Here is a 16,476-nt window from a genome sequence, read left to right on the forward strand (position 1 = left end):
ACTTGAGTCCATAAATAGAAGAAACAGTCCTACTGCTATAGATACCAGGCATATTTGAGAAACCCAAAAACTAATTTCTCAGCAAGTGCAAGTCAAGTGAAACTAACGAACTTGCACATTATATAGCTGTTAAGCTCAAAGAGGCCCTTTTATTTCGGACCCCCTATTAAAACTTCAAAACTTTTTGTGCGTGTGCTCTGAGCTCTGAGAATGTTTTAATAATCACGAACCACGATTGTGTGGTTTGTACAAATGCACAAAATAACGAACCACATCAGATAGCTTAGAAGAGGTTGCAAACATTTTCTTATGTTGGGAGGGGAAGAAAAAGAAAGAAGAAGAAGAAAACAAATTTTGGGGGAAGGGTTGGAATTTATAGTGCGGTGCAAGTGAGAGGAAAGAGACGGACAGAGAGAGAGAGAGAGAGAGAGAGAGAGAGAGAGAGAGAATGGGAACGAGTGAATCTGTAACAGGAGAGTAATGAAAAGGAGTTTCTTGGATTCTGAGAGTGGTGAATGTGTGGGATTATACACTGTGTACATTCTAACCTGAAACCACATGTACACAGTCATGTGCATCTAAGATGTCCACACATATATATAGATGCACATGTGTGTACAACACACACACACACAGAAGTGAGATTTACACCTTTTAGTGACACCTGCCTAAACTAGCAAATAGACACCTGTACAAAACCACTGAAAAGATGTGAAAATGTAGGTGGTGTGCTTGTCTCAAGAGTACACACAAACACAAACATACACACACATACAAACTCATACGCACAGACACACACATGCGTGATGTTCACACTATCATACTGTAATCAAGAACCGTATCAGATGCATGCATTTTCCACTAGCTGTACATACAGGTAAACCGTCACACATTTCACTCTGTCTCTCATGCTTTCTCTCTATCTCGCTATCTATATTTCTCTCTTTTATCAGATGAAAAAAATTCCGCTAAATGTTTTCGCTAGTTAACTGGCAAATGTCTCTCTGAAATAATCTTTCTATGTGTATTTCTTCATGTCTGATGAAACAGAACGACACCGAAGTCTTATAAAATGCTCTGAATGAAAATCAAAGCAGAATTTGGCCTTTGTTTGAATTAGTTTCTCTTTTGTACACTTTTCTGACATTTAAACTATTATTATTATTATTATTATTATTATTATTATTATTATTATTATCATTATTCAGTCTAAGCTGTGGTATGATCAGATGTAGTTTGATGGAGAATCTCTACAGGGTTTTGGTAGCTACAAGGTGGCAGTGTGGGTGCAGTCATGTAAAAGGCTTTGTCACCCTGCTTGGAGTTCAGCATGGGGAATTTCCCTATACACCTCTCTCCTGTGCTGCTTGAAAATTTGCACTAGAATGATCTGAGTCAAGGGTCTCTTACTGTGTCATACATTCTCACACACAACTACAGATCACCCTCTCCATGTAAGCACTTTCTTTCCCCTTCTGTCCTTCTCAGAAATTCGGTCTTCTTCCCGTCTTTTCACTAGCTTAGTTGACTAGTGGTGCGTTCGTGGAACAGTAACAGAGGGGCGAACCCTGTTCTGCATCAATACACTGTCACTAGCGAGCGATCTCCTGTCACATCAGGACATTCACTTCAACCTGGTGTTAGTGGCTAAGAAGAGAAATATTTACACTTTTTTTAGATCAGGCATTTTATTCAGAATATTTTATTAGATAGTTAGATTAGTTAGATTTCATGTCTGATTTATTCTGTGATAATAATTGACAGGGGTAAGGAGTTTTCATCTCTGAACAAATGTTAATCATAACAGATAGTCAACTTGAATCCGGGGTTAAAAATAAAAGAAGAATAGTGAATTTAATATATCAAAACATTTCAAATCTGCATTATACCAAAGTAGACGTATGGAATAACAAAGCTTTGTGTTGAACGAATATGTATGAGCGTAGAATTCTGTACAACTCAAAGCTGATTATTTGAACAGTTGGATTAAATTGTGAAAATGAGTGTGTTGCAATTATAAAATGATTTTTTTTTCTACAGAAAGGGATATCTGGTTGTAATAAGGTCTGGTTAGTAGAGTTTAAGAGAAGAGCTGAAGAGCTGCGTTTTGCCAGTATGTGTTTTGGTGTAGCGGATACGAGTGTCCATGCATACCAAATTAATTACGAGAATGAGGTAAAGCATGAGCATGTGTGGGTGGACCGATTATGAGTATGCATATATATGCATATATGCAAAATAATCTGTTTGTTTCAATGGTTTTTCTTCTTTTCTTTTTTTTTAAATGCGAGGTAGATTTTATAAATCTGTCATACACACACGCACACCTTAGAACATGACCGTGTCCACACGTAAACACAGCTTTAGTTCACATAAACATGATATAACACATTTGTCACTTCAAACCTACTTGAGGATGAGTTTTCAGATCATCTACAGGCACAAAGAGTAAAACTACAACTACAGTTAGTGTGTGTTCAGTGGAAGAATTGGTACATTTAGTTAGTGTGAAAACACACACGAAACTGTACAAAACAAACAAAACAATTCTTGTGAATTGTCATTTAAGGTGCTGAATGTACTGCCCACAAACTCACACATAGCTCACCTTAACCCCTTAAGGAGTGAGCATAATGTCACATGCACTGTTCAGTGTTACTCAGACGCAGCATGACACACTTTGAAAGTGTGCTTGTAGTCAGTGTGGTAACAAAATTTTAGCTGAGGAAGCAAATTTTCTCTTCTTAAAAACAATACCAACAGCGTGAAACACTAAAGTAAGAGTCCATCTTTACTGTTGCATTTTTGTTTGCTTTTTGTCCTTTAAGCTAACCTTATCTACATGTGGTATATTCATGTACCGGTCCTCTGAGCTAATGACTAAGGCTTGAGTAAGATTTTGATGTGTTTATATGCGTGTATGTGTGTGCGCGCGTGTGTGTGTGTGTGTGTGTGTGTGTGTGTGTGTGTGAGTGCATGTGCGTGTGTGTGTGTGTGTGTCTGAGACATAGTATGAAGGAGTGCTTTTAGGGAGCGTTGTAGCTGTGATGTGGTATGTGTGTGACTCATTGTCAGAGTTTGAAAACAGAGGCATCTGATAATTTCTCAAGCGTTTTTCATGTTTAAAGAAATGTAGAGGTTAAATGTTTTTATTTGCCCTTTACCAAAAGGTCAGGAATAAAACCTTCACAGTGGATTTATACACGAACGGCCTTTACCTCATCTACAGAAGGTAAAAGAGGTATTTTGATTTGTATTTGTATTTTGATCTGTTCAGACAGGCTGAGCGATGTAATGTAATGAGGTACAGTGTGAATGATCAGTGATAAGTAAAAGTACTCAGACTAAGTAAAAGTAAAAAGTAAAAAAAATTTTTTTAAAAATGTAGCGCTAAATGCTAAGAATGCTAAGAAAAAAGCTTCAGAATACACTGAGAAATTGAATTCTTTAAATCTTAAAATGTGTTGATCTGACACTTTCAAGTTTTCATGTGGTATTTACTGTACTCATAAATACTGTACATTTGTGTACCACATGATGCAATAGAATCATTTGGATTCACTTCCTTGGGTTTCTATACTTTTAAGCACTTTTAAAACAACACTAACTTTCGACATAATTTCAATTTAGTTTTCAGTCTCACATAGTGGTCACAGGCTTTGTGTGCAAAAACGAAAGCTGAGAAACACCTACATACATAATAACACCATGGTATTGGATATTCATTTGTGTTACGATACAATTTCATGGATATTTTTTTTTTGTACTGTAATAACTAGTGATGATACATTAAAGTACATATAAAATGACGAAACTCAAATATAATGCCTAAAACTGTAATTTTCTTTCTCCTTTTTCTTTTTCAGTATGTACAGTAGTAGCAATTTGAATCGAGGCAGAATTATGTACTGTGTTTTTATATTGCTGTCAGTATTAAATTTTTTTCTATCTATTGAGATATGAATTTCTATTCAAATCTCAATTTTATCATAGATATCATTTCCGCTCTTGTCTGATTTGCCATTACAAAAATAGATGGTAAAGAAGGTCCTGATTAGCATTTCTTAGTTTTCCACAGTTCTCTGTGTGATATTGTGTTAAACATTAACTGCTGTCCTGCAATCATGTCAATCTGTTAAACTTAAAAACTGTTAAAACCAAACCATATTTAATGTATTTGTAAATTCACTCTTGTATCACAATCACAATTCTATATATAAACTCTCTATATCCAAGCCATTATGGTTTTATTTACTTCGGAAGGAATTGTAAATTTAATGAACTGTTGTGAATGTTATTTAGCTTTTTTTTTTTTTTTTTTTTTTAAATTACATATATTTTGTCATTCTTAGCATTACACGGAAACTACAGAATAATACATTATATCACATCAAAACAGTTTATTATTATACATTTTAAAAGTGCAGTTAAAATACATTATAAATTTAAATTATAAATGCTGTATGGAGTTTGTTTAGACTGAATTGCTATATATGTAAAGAAAAATGGGTTACTGTATACACTACACAACAATAATAATAAATTATAAAATAAAGTAAATGATGAACGGATAAGAAGCTAAAGATGAAGTTAAGAGGTTTAGGTGTACTACAGTTGGTGATAGTTTTCCGTACACAGACATAATTGGTCGCTGCTGTTTCTGTGCTTGGAGGGAAAATTTCCCGGTTTTGGTGTCACATCTGTATAACTATAAAATCCTGATATTATTTGCTGGTTTCTGTGTTTCAAATTTATAGATGTAGATCTACAGCAAATCCTCTATTTTAGTTTTGCTTTGTCTTATCAGTGTCGAACAAAAAAGACATGAAAAATCATGACCTGTGTATTGTTTTTGTCACTGAGAGAACTGCAGCAAGAGTATATGATTTATTAAAAAAAAAGAAAATGAAAGTGACCATGCTCACTAATAGGTTAATATGTGAGCGCAATCCAGTATGAAGACGTATTTAAGTCTCACACATACTGGATTATGGCTTCACTATTCTGCACAGTCATAACATGAAAGGTCACGTTATGCACAGACACAGATATGTGCATGCAAAAACAAGGCCTTGTCCAAAGGTGTGGTCATTATTGTGTTGCTGCTTTGTACAGTCATAAAAGAAATGATCAGATTGTGACTGTGTATGTGTGTGTTTGTGTGTGTGTGTTTTACCTGGTCACAAGTGTGCATAACTCATGATGAGCAACACTGGAACTTTACATGCCATCTCACACTCTCTCTTACACACACACACATACTGTACACACACACACACACACACACACACACTCAGACACACACAGTTAGCACTTCATTGTTTTTCCATCACAGTCGAACTGAAACTGCAGCTTCCTGCCACATGATGCCAACAGGTTCATACTTTAAGTAATTAGGCAGAATGGAGTGAGTTAATTTTTGTCCTATTGTATCTCTTAATTACATCTAATGTTGTAAAACATACCAAAAAGCGCAAAAGGTAAAACACACACACACACACACACACACACACACACACACACACACACACACACACACACACACACACACACACACACACAAATTCTTCATGTAATTACACCAAACCAAATTCCATGTTCACTTTGGTGCATACATGCATTTTCCTATACATTTAATAAGAATGTACTTAGTGTTTTAACAGCCGATTAAATCTAAATGAATTTATTATATTTTATATTTTATAATATTAACTGTGATCCATGTGAGTCATGGTCCTAAAAGAGCATAGACATAAGGGGAAATTTTTAAATATGAGACATATATATTTGTATCATTTTTTTTTTGCTCATTTGAGTTTTTATTTTCATTATTACTTGAAATGCAAAGCAAAAGTCATTTCTAAACTAATTGTAGGCCAGAGTGATAACGCTGCTCTTTTTGTAAACATGCTGGGTCATCAATCTCAATTTCTAAAAGCCACTACCAGCTGATGCAGTATAAATGATCTCTCACTGATACAGACATAGATGTCTCACTAAACACTATTTCACTAAAAACAAGCTCAACTGAAAATAAAATGGAAATCAATTAAAATAGGTCAAAAACTATACGACCGATTGATCAGTTTCATTCTATCTATTACTTTCCTTAGTGCTATAACATAATACTAACATTAATAAAATGTCCTTTAATTCATTTTCAGTACTTTAGTCCTAAGCCCCAGAAAATCAGTAATAATAAGCCACGATTTTGAGTGGTAAATTTCTGCAGTATATAAATGCACCATAAGCATCTGTTCCTTCCGATGAATTTCCTGTTCCTCATTTCTGATTTAGCCCTAAAGTAAGTAGTTATTATTTACTGGAGATGCAAGCAAAAAGTTAACAATAATAAAAATGAAATTGCAAAAGCATTTTGTTATAATTATATGTTTAATTATTTAACTATTTTAAATCAATTGTTAATTGTAATTTATATATATATATATAATCTGAACACCCTTTCCATAGTGGTTCATATTATTTATTTTATACTGAATATATTTGTCCATTAAAGATACTACATTTTACATCAATATCCTTCACAGACATTTAAAAAATTTCCCATGTCTCACCTTCTTAGTCGATACAAATCGATATAAATAGTTTGTTAATTAAAGCCTCTAAATTAATGATTGGTTAACAATAAATACAATAAGACCTACAAAAAATAGGGTTTGACTGAGACCTCTTATTTCACTACTTCTCATTATACATAATGTAACATATTATGAGGAACACAAAAATCTTGAACATTGTGGTTTGTCATTACAATATGTAATAAACATAAAGATATTTCATTAAAATGAATTTTCTCTCTTTCATTCTCTCTCAGCCGAGTGCTCTCTGGGCTCTGAGGGAGAGGATGAGGGGTGTGTGTGGGGGACGGATGTGAAGGATGAAAGACATGAACATGATAAGATGAGTCTGACAGCCAGCGAGGGCACGGAGGCTGGTAGTCCTGCTCGCTCGACCCGCGGCCACAGTCTGAGCCCCTCGCTGGAGCACTGGGATGAGACAGAGAACACGACCCTCCCAAGTACCACCGGAGATACAGAGTCCAACATGTACAGTAAGTAGCTATGATTACATGACCAGCTTTGTTCAGAGATGAAATCTCCTTACCCCTGTCAATTCTTTATAAAATCAACAGGCTTTTTCCAGGTTTAGGAAAATAAGATCAAAACGTTCTTAAAAAAGCACTTTTAAAATATCATGACAAACAGGCCGAAGTTTTTTATAGAACTTACCGAATGTGAATTAAACAGCCTTTCGTCTATAACATCTGTCAGTAATAAAAAATGAACAGTGACTTTAGAGAATCAGGATGTACAGAATCGAAATTTAACTTACCTGACGGTGCATATATATATATATATCATTTAGCATTAATTAACACGATAGGAATCATTTATTTTGCATATGATGGGTTAAGCAATGATTATTATCATTGCAGGAGTTGAGACTCTACACCAGTTGCCTGACTTCAGCAATTTCCAACACCTACAAGATATTAGAGATGATAAATAACCAAGCTGACGATGGAAATTGAAACTTCTAGCTAGCATCTAGATAACACCTAAGTATCAAAGGTCATTTTCAAAAAGTTGTCACATCATGCGTGACAGACCACTTTCATGGCAAACTAGATGATGTTTCTATTCTAAAGTCCAAATTAAGATTGCTTTCATTTTATATTCACAGAGATGAAAGGCTTATGCAGCTCATCTAGAAACAATCGTTGCACACTCGTTTTCTCTCTCCAGGAAAGAAAAAGAGCGCCTGCACAGCAGTTAGGTGCTCTGCCTCTTCTCTGGCTGCAGTAAAGAAAGCTGGAAATATGATGCCAACATCTGCAAACATTTGAAAAATCCTCAAAGTCACAGCGCAGTGCTGGCATTTGTCCTTGCTTTCTTTTTATATTATTATTTGATAGTTTTTTTTTGGCTCTCTGGCTCTTATTGGTCTCGTGGGAGAATCTCAGAAACATTTTCCTCATTTCAGCTCTCATCATTCCCATTACAAAGTCCTTTAAATTCCCACGACAAGTCTTATTTTATTTTAATTTGTCTTTAACAAAAAGACAGGGATGTATACCCTGATTCTCTTTTTTTGTGGTGGTGGTGTCCATTATGTTGCTCCTCAGATGTAATCCAGTAATAGAGATCTCTGTTTTTTATCCACTATTCCCTTATGGAAAAATCACAAACATTTCTTATTTCAGGAGATAATATTCACAGATTTTTTTTACATGTGATTATGTGTGTAATATGTGATTATGTAAAGGTGCCTTAAATTGAACGCATGTAGCATCATGCGCGTGATTTTTTTATTTACATGAACAATAAAAAGTACTTCATACATATGAAAGTAAATAAATCATGTAAAAAAAAGTGAAAAAACAAAACAAAAAAGAAAGAAAAATGTGTGAAGTTATGTATGTAAGAAACGTATGGAATTCATGTGAATCATCATGTGATTATTATTTTTTTGTGATATATTTTTGTAAGGCTTATTATAACATTTATAGGCTGGAAAAAATCTTACATTTATATTTGGGCAGAAATTTAGAAATGGTATGAACTTATAAAATTGAACACCACAGGATAAACAACTGCATGAGTGTAAATATTGAATTTTTTCTGCAGCTGTACAGAGCAGGCTGCTTGTATAACAACAAGGTTTGGGTTATATTACAAATAAGCAGAAACATTTTCTTTCTTAAAGTAATTATGATATTAGTCAGTAAGACAGATGGTGGTCTAACATCAGCGCACCCTTCTTCTGATCAATAGCACAGAAAGATGCCCGTGTAGAGGAGGACTGGGCTCGATATGACTTCCTCATGCAGCTGAGAAAAGTGTCCCAGCAACACAATGGCTCCATCGCTTCCTACCACATGGCTGGCCCACAGGATGACACACCGTCCACCTTGTCACCAGGTGTTCAGGAGTCACCTGAGGGAAAAGGTAAATCGTTCTAACGGCTGATGGAGACTAGGGTCAGAAAATATTTTCTGTGTTTCTAAATAAAAATTCCAACCCAAAATACCAAGCATAACGAACTTTGCTTTCATGCTTCAGGACTGAAGGATTGACCAAAAATGATATCTGTGTTTAAAAAAAAAGAAATTGCCAAATACGGTTTTAAGTAAATTTACAGAAATAAACACTATTCTGTATTTGTCTGTATTACTACATTTAAAATGACCTGATTACTCTGTAATCAAGTGTAATTTTGAGTACATAGTTATATACTATGCGATATAAAACATCAAAAGCATAAAATTCCCTCCAGGTATCCTTAAACATGACCAGTGTACCTGATGTAAACTGATGTCAAGTGTACAGTAGTGTAATTGTATTAATCTGGAAAAAACATGTAGTTTACATGAACCGACTTCATTATCTTGGCATATCAGTGCACAATTTGTGAGATGTCACCTGAAATCCAAGAGGAGACATAAGAGATTACTGTGGTCTTTATGATATGAGAACAAAAGAAGACACTAGAGTTTAGAGTTGCTGTTAAAGGAGAACTGATAGAAATCATTCGGAATTAAAATTTTGATGATGTAGGGAACTGTTCATTTACCAGTCACTTTAGTAGGTAGTATGTGTGTATAGTATATCTCCTTTATATTTATATATATGTATATATATATATATATATATATATATATATATATATATATATATATATATATATATATATATATATATATAGATAGATAGATAGATAGATAAACAAGAAAGAGAACAGAACAGAACATAGATACACACACATATGTGTGTGTGTGTGTGTGTGTGTGTGTGTGTGTGTGTGTGTGTGTGTGTGTATGCGTGTGTAATGCAAACTGTGCTTTCTAGTTGTTTAGTCTATCCTCACAGACATTTTGCTAGGTCAAATGTGAACCAATACAGTTAGTATGAAAGGTCAGGTGAAATTAGCACAGCTCAACAGCTTGCAAGAATAAAATTTGAAAAAGGAAATGAGAAATTGATCAGGAAAGGCAGTGTAAAGAAAACAAGAAGTTGGGGGTTTTGCTAACAAGAAATTGCTAGTCCATTGGAAACAATATGAGAAATAGAACAAGCCTGAAAATGAATGGAAATGCATTATTGCATATTTATAATTTTATAGTATTCTTTTACCAAAAATAAATAAATAAATAAATAACAAAATGATATTTGTTACTGTAGATAGATAGAAAAGAAAAGGATCAAATGCTGTAAAAGAGACAACACAAAGTTATTGTTTAAATGGACTAAAATTTTACAATTTTTGTAATTAAATTCTTCAATGAATTTATTCTTTAATGAATGCGTTTTTAAACCTAGCAAAATAGCATGTTTTTTATTTACAAATAAAAAATAGCTGCAATAATCCAGAAACTAAACAAAAAAAAAAACATCCTTAACATTTAGTAACCAATGTTCTCTTCCTGATTAATAGACCCCGGGAGTCCTGATCCTACAGGGACAGAAATGCATGTGTGTCCATTTTGCCAGCGGTCATATCAGCGGGGCAGCTATCTCAAGGAACACATGAAGCTGTGCCACAGGGAGAGAGGACAAAGTGTGTGTTCACTCTGTGGCTACAGCACTCCATTCAGGGCACAGATGGAGAGGCACATGGCACTACACACCCAGGTTAAAGAGAAGGTGGGAACTTAAACTGCTGTACATGTCTATAAACATCTTCAAAAGACTACAAACATTGCTCACAACTGATGGACATTTCAGTTGTATTTGATTTTCTGGTGTGTGTGTTACAGATTTCTGTGTCTGACCCTAACATTGAAAACCGGAAGTTTAAGTGTACACAGTGTGGAAAAGCTTTTAAGTACAAGCATCATCTTAAAGAGCATTTACGCATTCATAGTGGTAAGAAAAATGTCCTTCACATAATCACTCAAAAAAGGTCTTCATACAAATCCACAAAGAATCATGTTATAATACCTAGTGAAACTGTGAGTAATTACTCTATCGCTTTAAAAAACATTCATAGTAATATGTTGCACAAGATAACGCAATAAGAAAGGTAACATTTTTGCTAATAAAATCACGATTTATATAATTAAATGTGGTGTGCTAATTCATTTAGGTTTGATCCGACATTTGTAGATGTTTGTAGACATATTAAGATATTGTTGTTTAATTCTTTAAGACTCTCATCAATCATTCAACTTTAATATGCATGGGGGGGGAAAAGATTCATGACCTTTCCTATGTATATGGTTAAAAAATATGCTTATAGTAGCATCTCATCTCAAAACGGCGAATCTAGACTTCTTTCTTCAATCTGCTGAAGCTTTGATATCTCTGTGCACATGGTGTAGCTAGCTGACTAATAGTTTTCTCACCATAACCAATAGAATTTGACTAAAATATGACTGTGGGCTGTGACGTATGGAGTGGTTAAATAACGGATAATTATAATGATGACTTGACCTTTTATGAACTTTAGAGCACATTAGAGCACAATGCAAAGCCTTAAAGTTATTTGGTGCATCTGTATAAAATCAGCTCTGTGTATTCACCACCCACGAGTCAGCATATAGAAGTGCCAAAAAATTTGCAGAAAACATGTAGTGAAATTTGTTTTGTCATTTTTTTAGGTGAGAAGCCCTACGAGTGCTCTAACTGTAAGAAACGTTTCAGTCACTCAGGCTCCTACAGCTCACACCTGAGCAGCAAAAAGTGTCTCAGTGGAGGCGGATCAGGCAACGGCACATATTTCAATGGCCACTCTCACCCTGCTTACCTGTTCCCATCCCCGACTTCGCCTCCTGTAGTCGGAAGCAAAAATGGTAACAGAGGAAAAAGCTCTCCATATGCCCCACTGAGTCATTGCTTTACAGAACAGCTAGCCAACCAGGGGCAGGACTCTCTTGCTTCTGCCCTCCAAGCTTCGGATCTAAGCCGACCGTGGGATTCTGTTGCAGCCATGAGGATGGGGGTGTTTAAAGGGACTACACTTTTGCCCTTACTGCACTCTGGTGGCAAGTTTGAACAGCTCCTGCAGGAAATGCTCCGAAAAGAAGTTGGGAAGGATGAGCAGCCAGGAAGCAGACAGGAAAAAGAAGAAGACAAGACAGAAATAAGAGCGAGAGAGAAAAGTGATGCACCTGTCACTGCGGTATCATGTCAGCAGTGCTTCCAGCTGTTTCCAAATGAAGTTGTTCTAAAGCAGCATGAGAGATACCTGTGCAAGGGAAAAGATGAGCAAGATGCTGTACAGATGCACTACAACAAAGATGGAGCACCGCTTAACTTCTCACGTGTCTCCCAGAATGACACACAGAAAACTCCAACCACTCCTAATGGAATGACCATAGCGCTCTCTTCTCCACAGCGGACATCCTGGCATTCACTTCCACAGCAGCTCCTTGTGCCACTGCAGTCACCTTTGCACTTCCACTCTGATCACGCACCTGCCTACTGGCCAAACAGAAAGACAGACAGTCCTGGAAATTCCAGCATCATGAGCCCGATCTCGCCCTCACTACAGGAACAGCGACGTCCAGGCTTCAGCTCTCCATCAGGCTCATCACCATGTCAGCCTTTTCAACCCAGACCATCACCCAGATCAGAAGGTTCTCAGAGCGAACCCCTAGACCTCTCCATTCCCAAAGTACGTAAAGGCTCAGAGCCTGCTGCAGACTGCAACGGCAGCTCACCAAAGCTGGACCACAGGGATGTGGAGCATATGAGCAGAAGGTTAAGCCCACTGTCACATCATGAAGCAGGCGGGGCCTATAGGCCTTTATTTGGAAGTGCAGTTTTCAGTAACTACCCCTATTTTAATCCCATCATGTCAAGTGGTCTTCCAGCAATGGCACGCAATGGCCTGACATCAATTCCTCTAACGCCTCCAGCACCCAGCACTGGGTTTCTCTCCTCCATAGCATATATGATGGAGACAGAGAATGAGACCATGCTGAAAAGAATGCATCAGGAGATGAATGTCATGGTGAGAACACATGTTGTATCAGCAGCTCAGTCTGACCCCAAGCATCATATGATCAGTAATAATATCTCTTTCTTTGATTATCAGCTGCATGAAAAGAACAAAAGCACTAAATTTATTTGGAGCCGGCTTTAGATACCCTATCACATATGGTTGAATAATATTTGCAGAAACATTCTCATGAAGACCCATATCACGACCTATACAGGCACCCACCCACCTTCCTCAGCTTTTTAACAACATAAGCAATTTGTACTTTCATTTCGACTCAGGGTCGCTGTATATCAGAAGATAAAGGCTGATCTATAGTGCCACATAAAGATTAATGAAACATAACAGTCCCTCATTTGCTGTCTCTTAGGCTCTTGTAGGTTGCACTTGATGCATTTGTTTCCCCCATTTGTGCTGTAAACAAGCATATTACTCAGAGGGGAATTCCAGCCCCATCGTGCTTAAAGGGCAGAGAAAATGCAAGCCTGTTTATACATAGTTACACATTTTCAAATTCCACACTCATAAGGTGACTCCTCGAATGAAACAAATATTTTGGGGCTTTATTTGGCTTGGTCACAGACCCCATTAACAAAACGAATATCTGTCTTTAAGGGTGATGCTAGAGCTCGAGGATGTCTGGACTACCTCTCTCTGATGGAGGAGGGGCTGGACGGAGACCATGGTTCAGGGAGAAAAAGACTCAGGAAGACAGATGAAGGATTATATGCTTGTGACATCTGTGACAAAAGCTTTCAGAAGAGCAGCTCTTTGCTGCGACATAAATATGAACACACAGGTATTGACACCACAGCTCTATGATGTAGCTTTGTGGATGTATGTGCTTTCTAGGAAAGTAGATCGAATTGAACAGTACATTAAGGTTTTCATTAATTAGGGAGCAAAAAGCAAGGAATGTATTTGTGATATACGGAGAACTGTTTTGGAGTAAATAGGCTGGCAGGATGTTCACGACACAATAAAAACCATTCACATACTGAAACCTACTCAAATATCTATATATCACAAGTAAATATATATATATATATATATATATATATATATATATATATATATATATATATAAACCTGCAGTCCTAGAAATCATATTTACTGTACTTTTCATTACTTGGCAAACTATATTGAAGAGATTGGTGTATATTGTTGCTTAAGGAATAAAACCCAACATGCTCTTATGGAAAAATAATTGAAATAATATGATAGGGCAACTTATTCTTAAGAAAAGAAAAAAAACTCAGCCTGAATTGATTTATCGCCCTTATACTACACTGCCAATAAGTTTTTTTTTATTTATTAAAAACATGTTTAAATGTTGTGGAATGTCCACAAAACATGTTACTTAGTTGTTACTTATGTCATTACAGAGTAAAACAGCTTTCCTCCTCTTTCTTTCTCTCTTTTTCAAAAAACAAAATTACAAACACAAAGCTTCAACTTAACTCTTGAGACGCTTTTCAAGGATGCTAAATAATTGCCAAAGCCACAATATTATTTTTCATCTGTTTATGTGAGGAGTCTGCTATGCAGCTGTGATTTAGCTGTTACAATAGAAATGATAATAAATATATTTAAATGTGGATTAATATAAAACAATGAAAGCCATATCTATTAAAGAATCTTCTGACAGTCAGATTTGAGAATTTAACAGGGTTGTGGCATTACAATTGCAAAATTAATTGCAAAAATACAAGAGACTTTCAGCTCATTGTCTTTTCTTTCTGTTTTTTAGGAAAGCGGCCTCATGAGTGCAAGATCTGTAAGAAAGCATTTAAACACAAGCACCACCTGATCGAGCACAGCCGGCTTCACTCTGGAGAAAAGCCGTATCAATGTGATAAATGTGGCAAGCGATTCTCACACTCAGGCTCCTACTCACAGCACATGAACCATCGTTATGCTTTCTGTGGCCGAGACAATGACCCAGATACGCAGGGAGAGGAGCAGATTTTGGGGGACACAGCTCTTTACAGAAACACACACAAGCAGCTTCATCCTGAGACAAGAGACAATCCTCTCATGCTGGAGGAAACAGCTACATTCCTCAGTGATTCCAGCATGGACACGGCTCTTCTAGGATTCAGAGCAGAAGAGGAGGACGAGGAGGAGGAGGAGGAAGAGGAAGAAAGCTCGCTTAGTAATCATGAGCACAGGAGAAGGGTGGAGAGAAGACTGGCAATAGAGGACAGAAGTAAACACATGGAAGAGTCAACTGAAGATAGTAAGAAGAGAAATGAGAATGAGGCTGGAGGACAGGACACAAAAAATGATCATCACAGCAGTGAGATCAAAGTGGGGAATGACGAGGAACAAATAGACACGAAACAAGAGACAGTATGAATGCAATGGATTGACATATCTAGTTAATTTAGTTAATTTGCCAAAGAAAATGTATAAAAACACAAAGACAGTATTGTACAGAACAGAATTTGAATGCCTGAAGTGCTTAAAGTTCTGCCTCGTGCCTTTGGATCTATGCTGAGTCACAATTATAATGCAAAGCGTACAAGGGCTACCAAAACTAGCGTGTATAATAGGGGCTCACTGAATACTGTGTACTTTAAAGCTTTTTAATTTTTTTTTTACCAATGACATTATCAGAAAGGTATCCAGGTTACCCAAAGTCACAAACACAAAAGTATAATATTTGTAAGAAATGAGAGACACTTTGTCTTCATATGATCAGTTCCAGTATGGGAATGCAAAAAAAGACCAGATTTCTTTTTGGGGTTAATCCAGGTAAACAACCATACATTCTCTTACTTTGTTTCACTATTGATGCATTTCCCCCAAATCCATTTAACACTTATGAGAGGGCCAACAGATACGAAAGGGCTGATTCAGAGCATACAGGGATTTCACCATCATAATTATCTTAACATTGATGGACATCTATATCTGTACTGTGAAAAACAGTAGTATGATAAACATGAATATGAATTAAATTCAGAATTCCAAACAAATGCAAAAGTATTTGCACTCTCTGATGTCAGGTTGTCTTAAAGCATTGTGTCTCTTACCTCTATGACAGAGTCTGTGACAGAGAAAGAGGAGAATGGTCTACAGTATGTAGGCTGTTTACCTCTGAAAGATTTGGTATATATGAAAACTACTCAGATTGTTGCATACTGCATTGCTGCATGAGACCACAGAGAGTGAGAAATAAGGCATTACTGAGGCTTGCTAAAGTGTGGTGTTTAACTATGCACAGGTTTAGATCCCGCAATGCACAGCAACTGTAGCATTCAACTGCCCAAGTTAATAGTGCTTTTTTCCAGGTTTGGTTTCAGCTTTATACTGTTTTTTCCTGTTTAACTGTTAATCTGTCAACATGTAAATGTTGCCAAATGTATATGTCTTTAATCTATTTAAATATTATGTCTAATGTGCATCAGTGTTGCTTTTATACAAAATTTGTTAGGCTTTTGTACCAATTTATGGAATTATTTCAATGTTTATACATTTCCTTACAGTCTAATAAAGATGTACATATCA

At 36.2% G+C, this 16,476-nt stretch overlaps 1 protein-coding gene across 2 annotated transcripts in view; it reads left to right on the plus strand.

The window, feature by feature from the left end:
- LOC132844585 (zinc finger E-box-binding homeobox 2-like) overlaps window positions 1-16,476 on the plus strand; it is a 24,634-nt gene extending 8,158 nt beyond the window's left edge. Inside the window, exons 1-8 of one of the 2 annotated variants that reach the window (XM_060868170.1) lie at window positions 2,896-3,232; window positions 6,836-7,072; window positions 8,796-8,969; window positions 10,456-10,664; window positions 10,778-10,886; window positions 11,621-12,975; window positions 13,579-13,762; window positions 14,714-16,476. In XM_060868170.1, coding sequence (XP_060724153.1) covers window positions 6,922-7,072; window positions 8,796-8,969; window positions 10,456-10,664; window positions 10,778-10,886; window positions 11,621-12,975; window positions 13,579-13,762; window positions 14,714-15,321 — 2,790 coding nt within the window. In that variant the 5' untranslated portion in view covers window positions 2,896-3,232; window positions 6,836-6,921 and the 3' untranslated portion in view covers window positions 15,322-16,476. Of the gene's footprint in view, window positions 1-2,895; window positions 3,233-6,835; window positions 7,073-8,795; window positions 8,970-10,455; window positions 10,665-10,777; window positions 10,887-11,620; window positions 12,976-13,578; window positions 13,763-14,713 lie in introns of those variants that run through there. The other variant, XM_060868169.1, reaches the window with a different exon arrangement.

Source organism: Tachysurus vachellii, chromosome 4 (assembly GCF_030014155.1).
Source record: "Tachysurus vachellii isolate PV-2020 chromosome 4, HZAU_Pvac_v1, whole genome shotgun sequence".
Classification (NCBI taxonomy): Eukaryota; Metazoa; Chordata; class Actinopteri; order Siluriformes; family Bagridae; genus Tachysurus; species Tachysurus vachellii.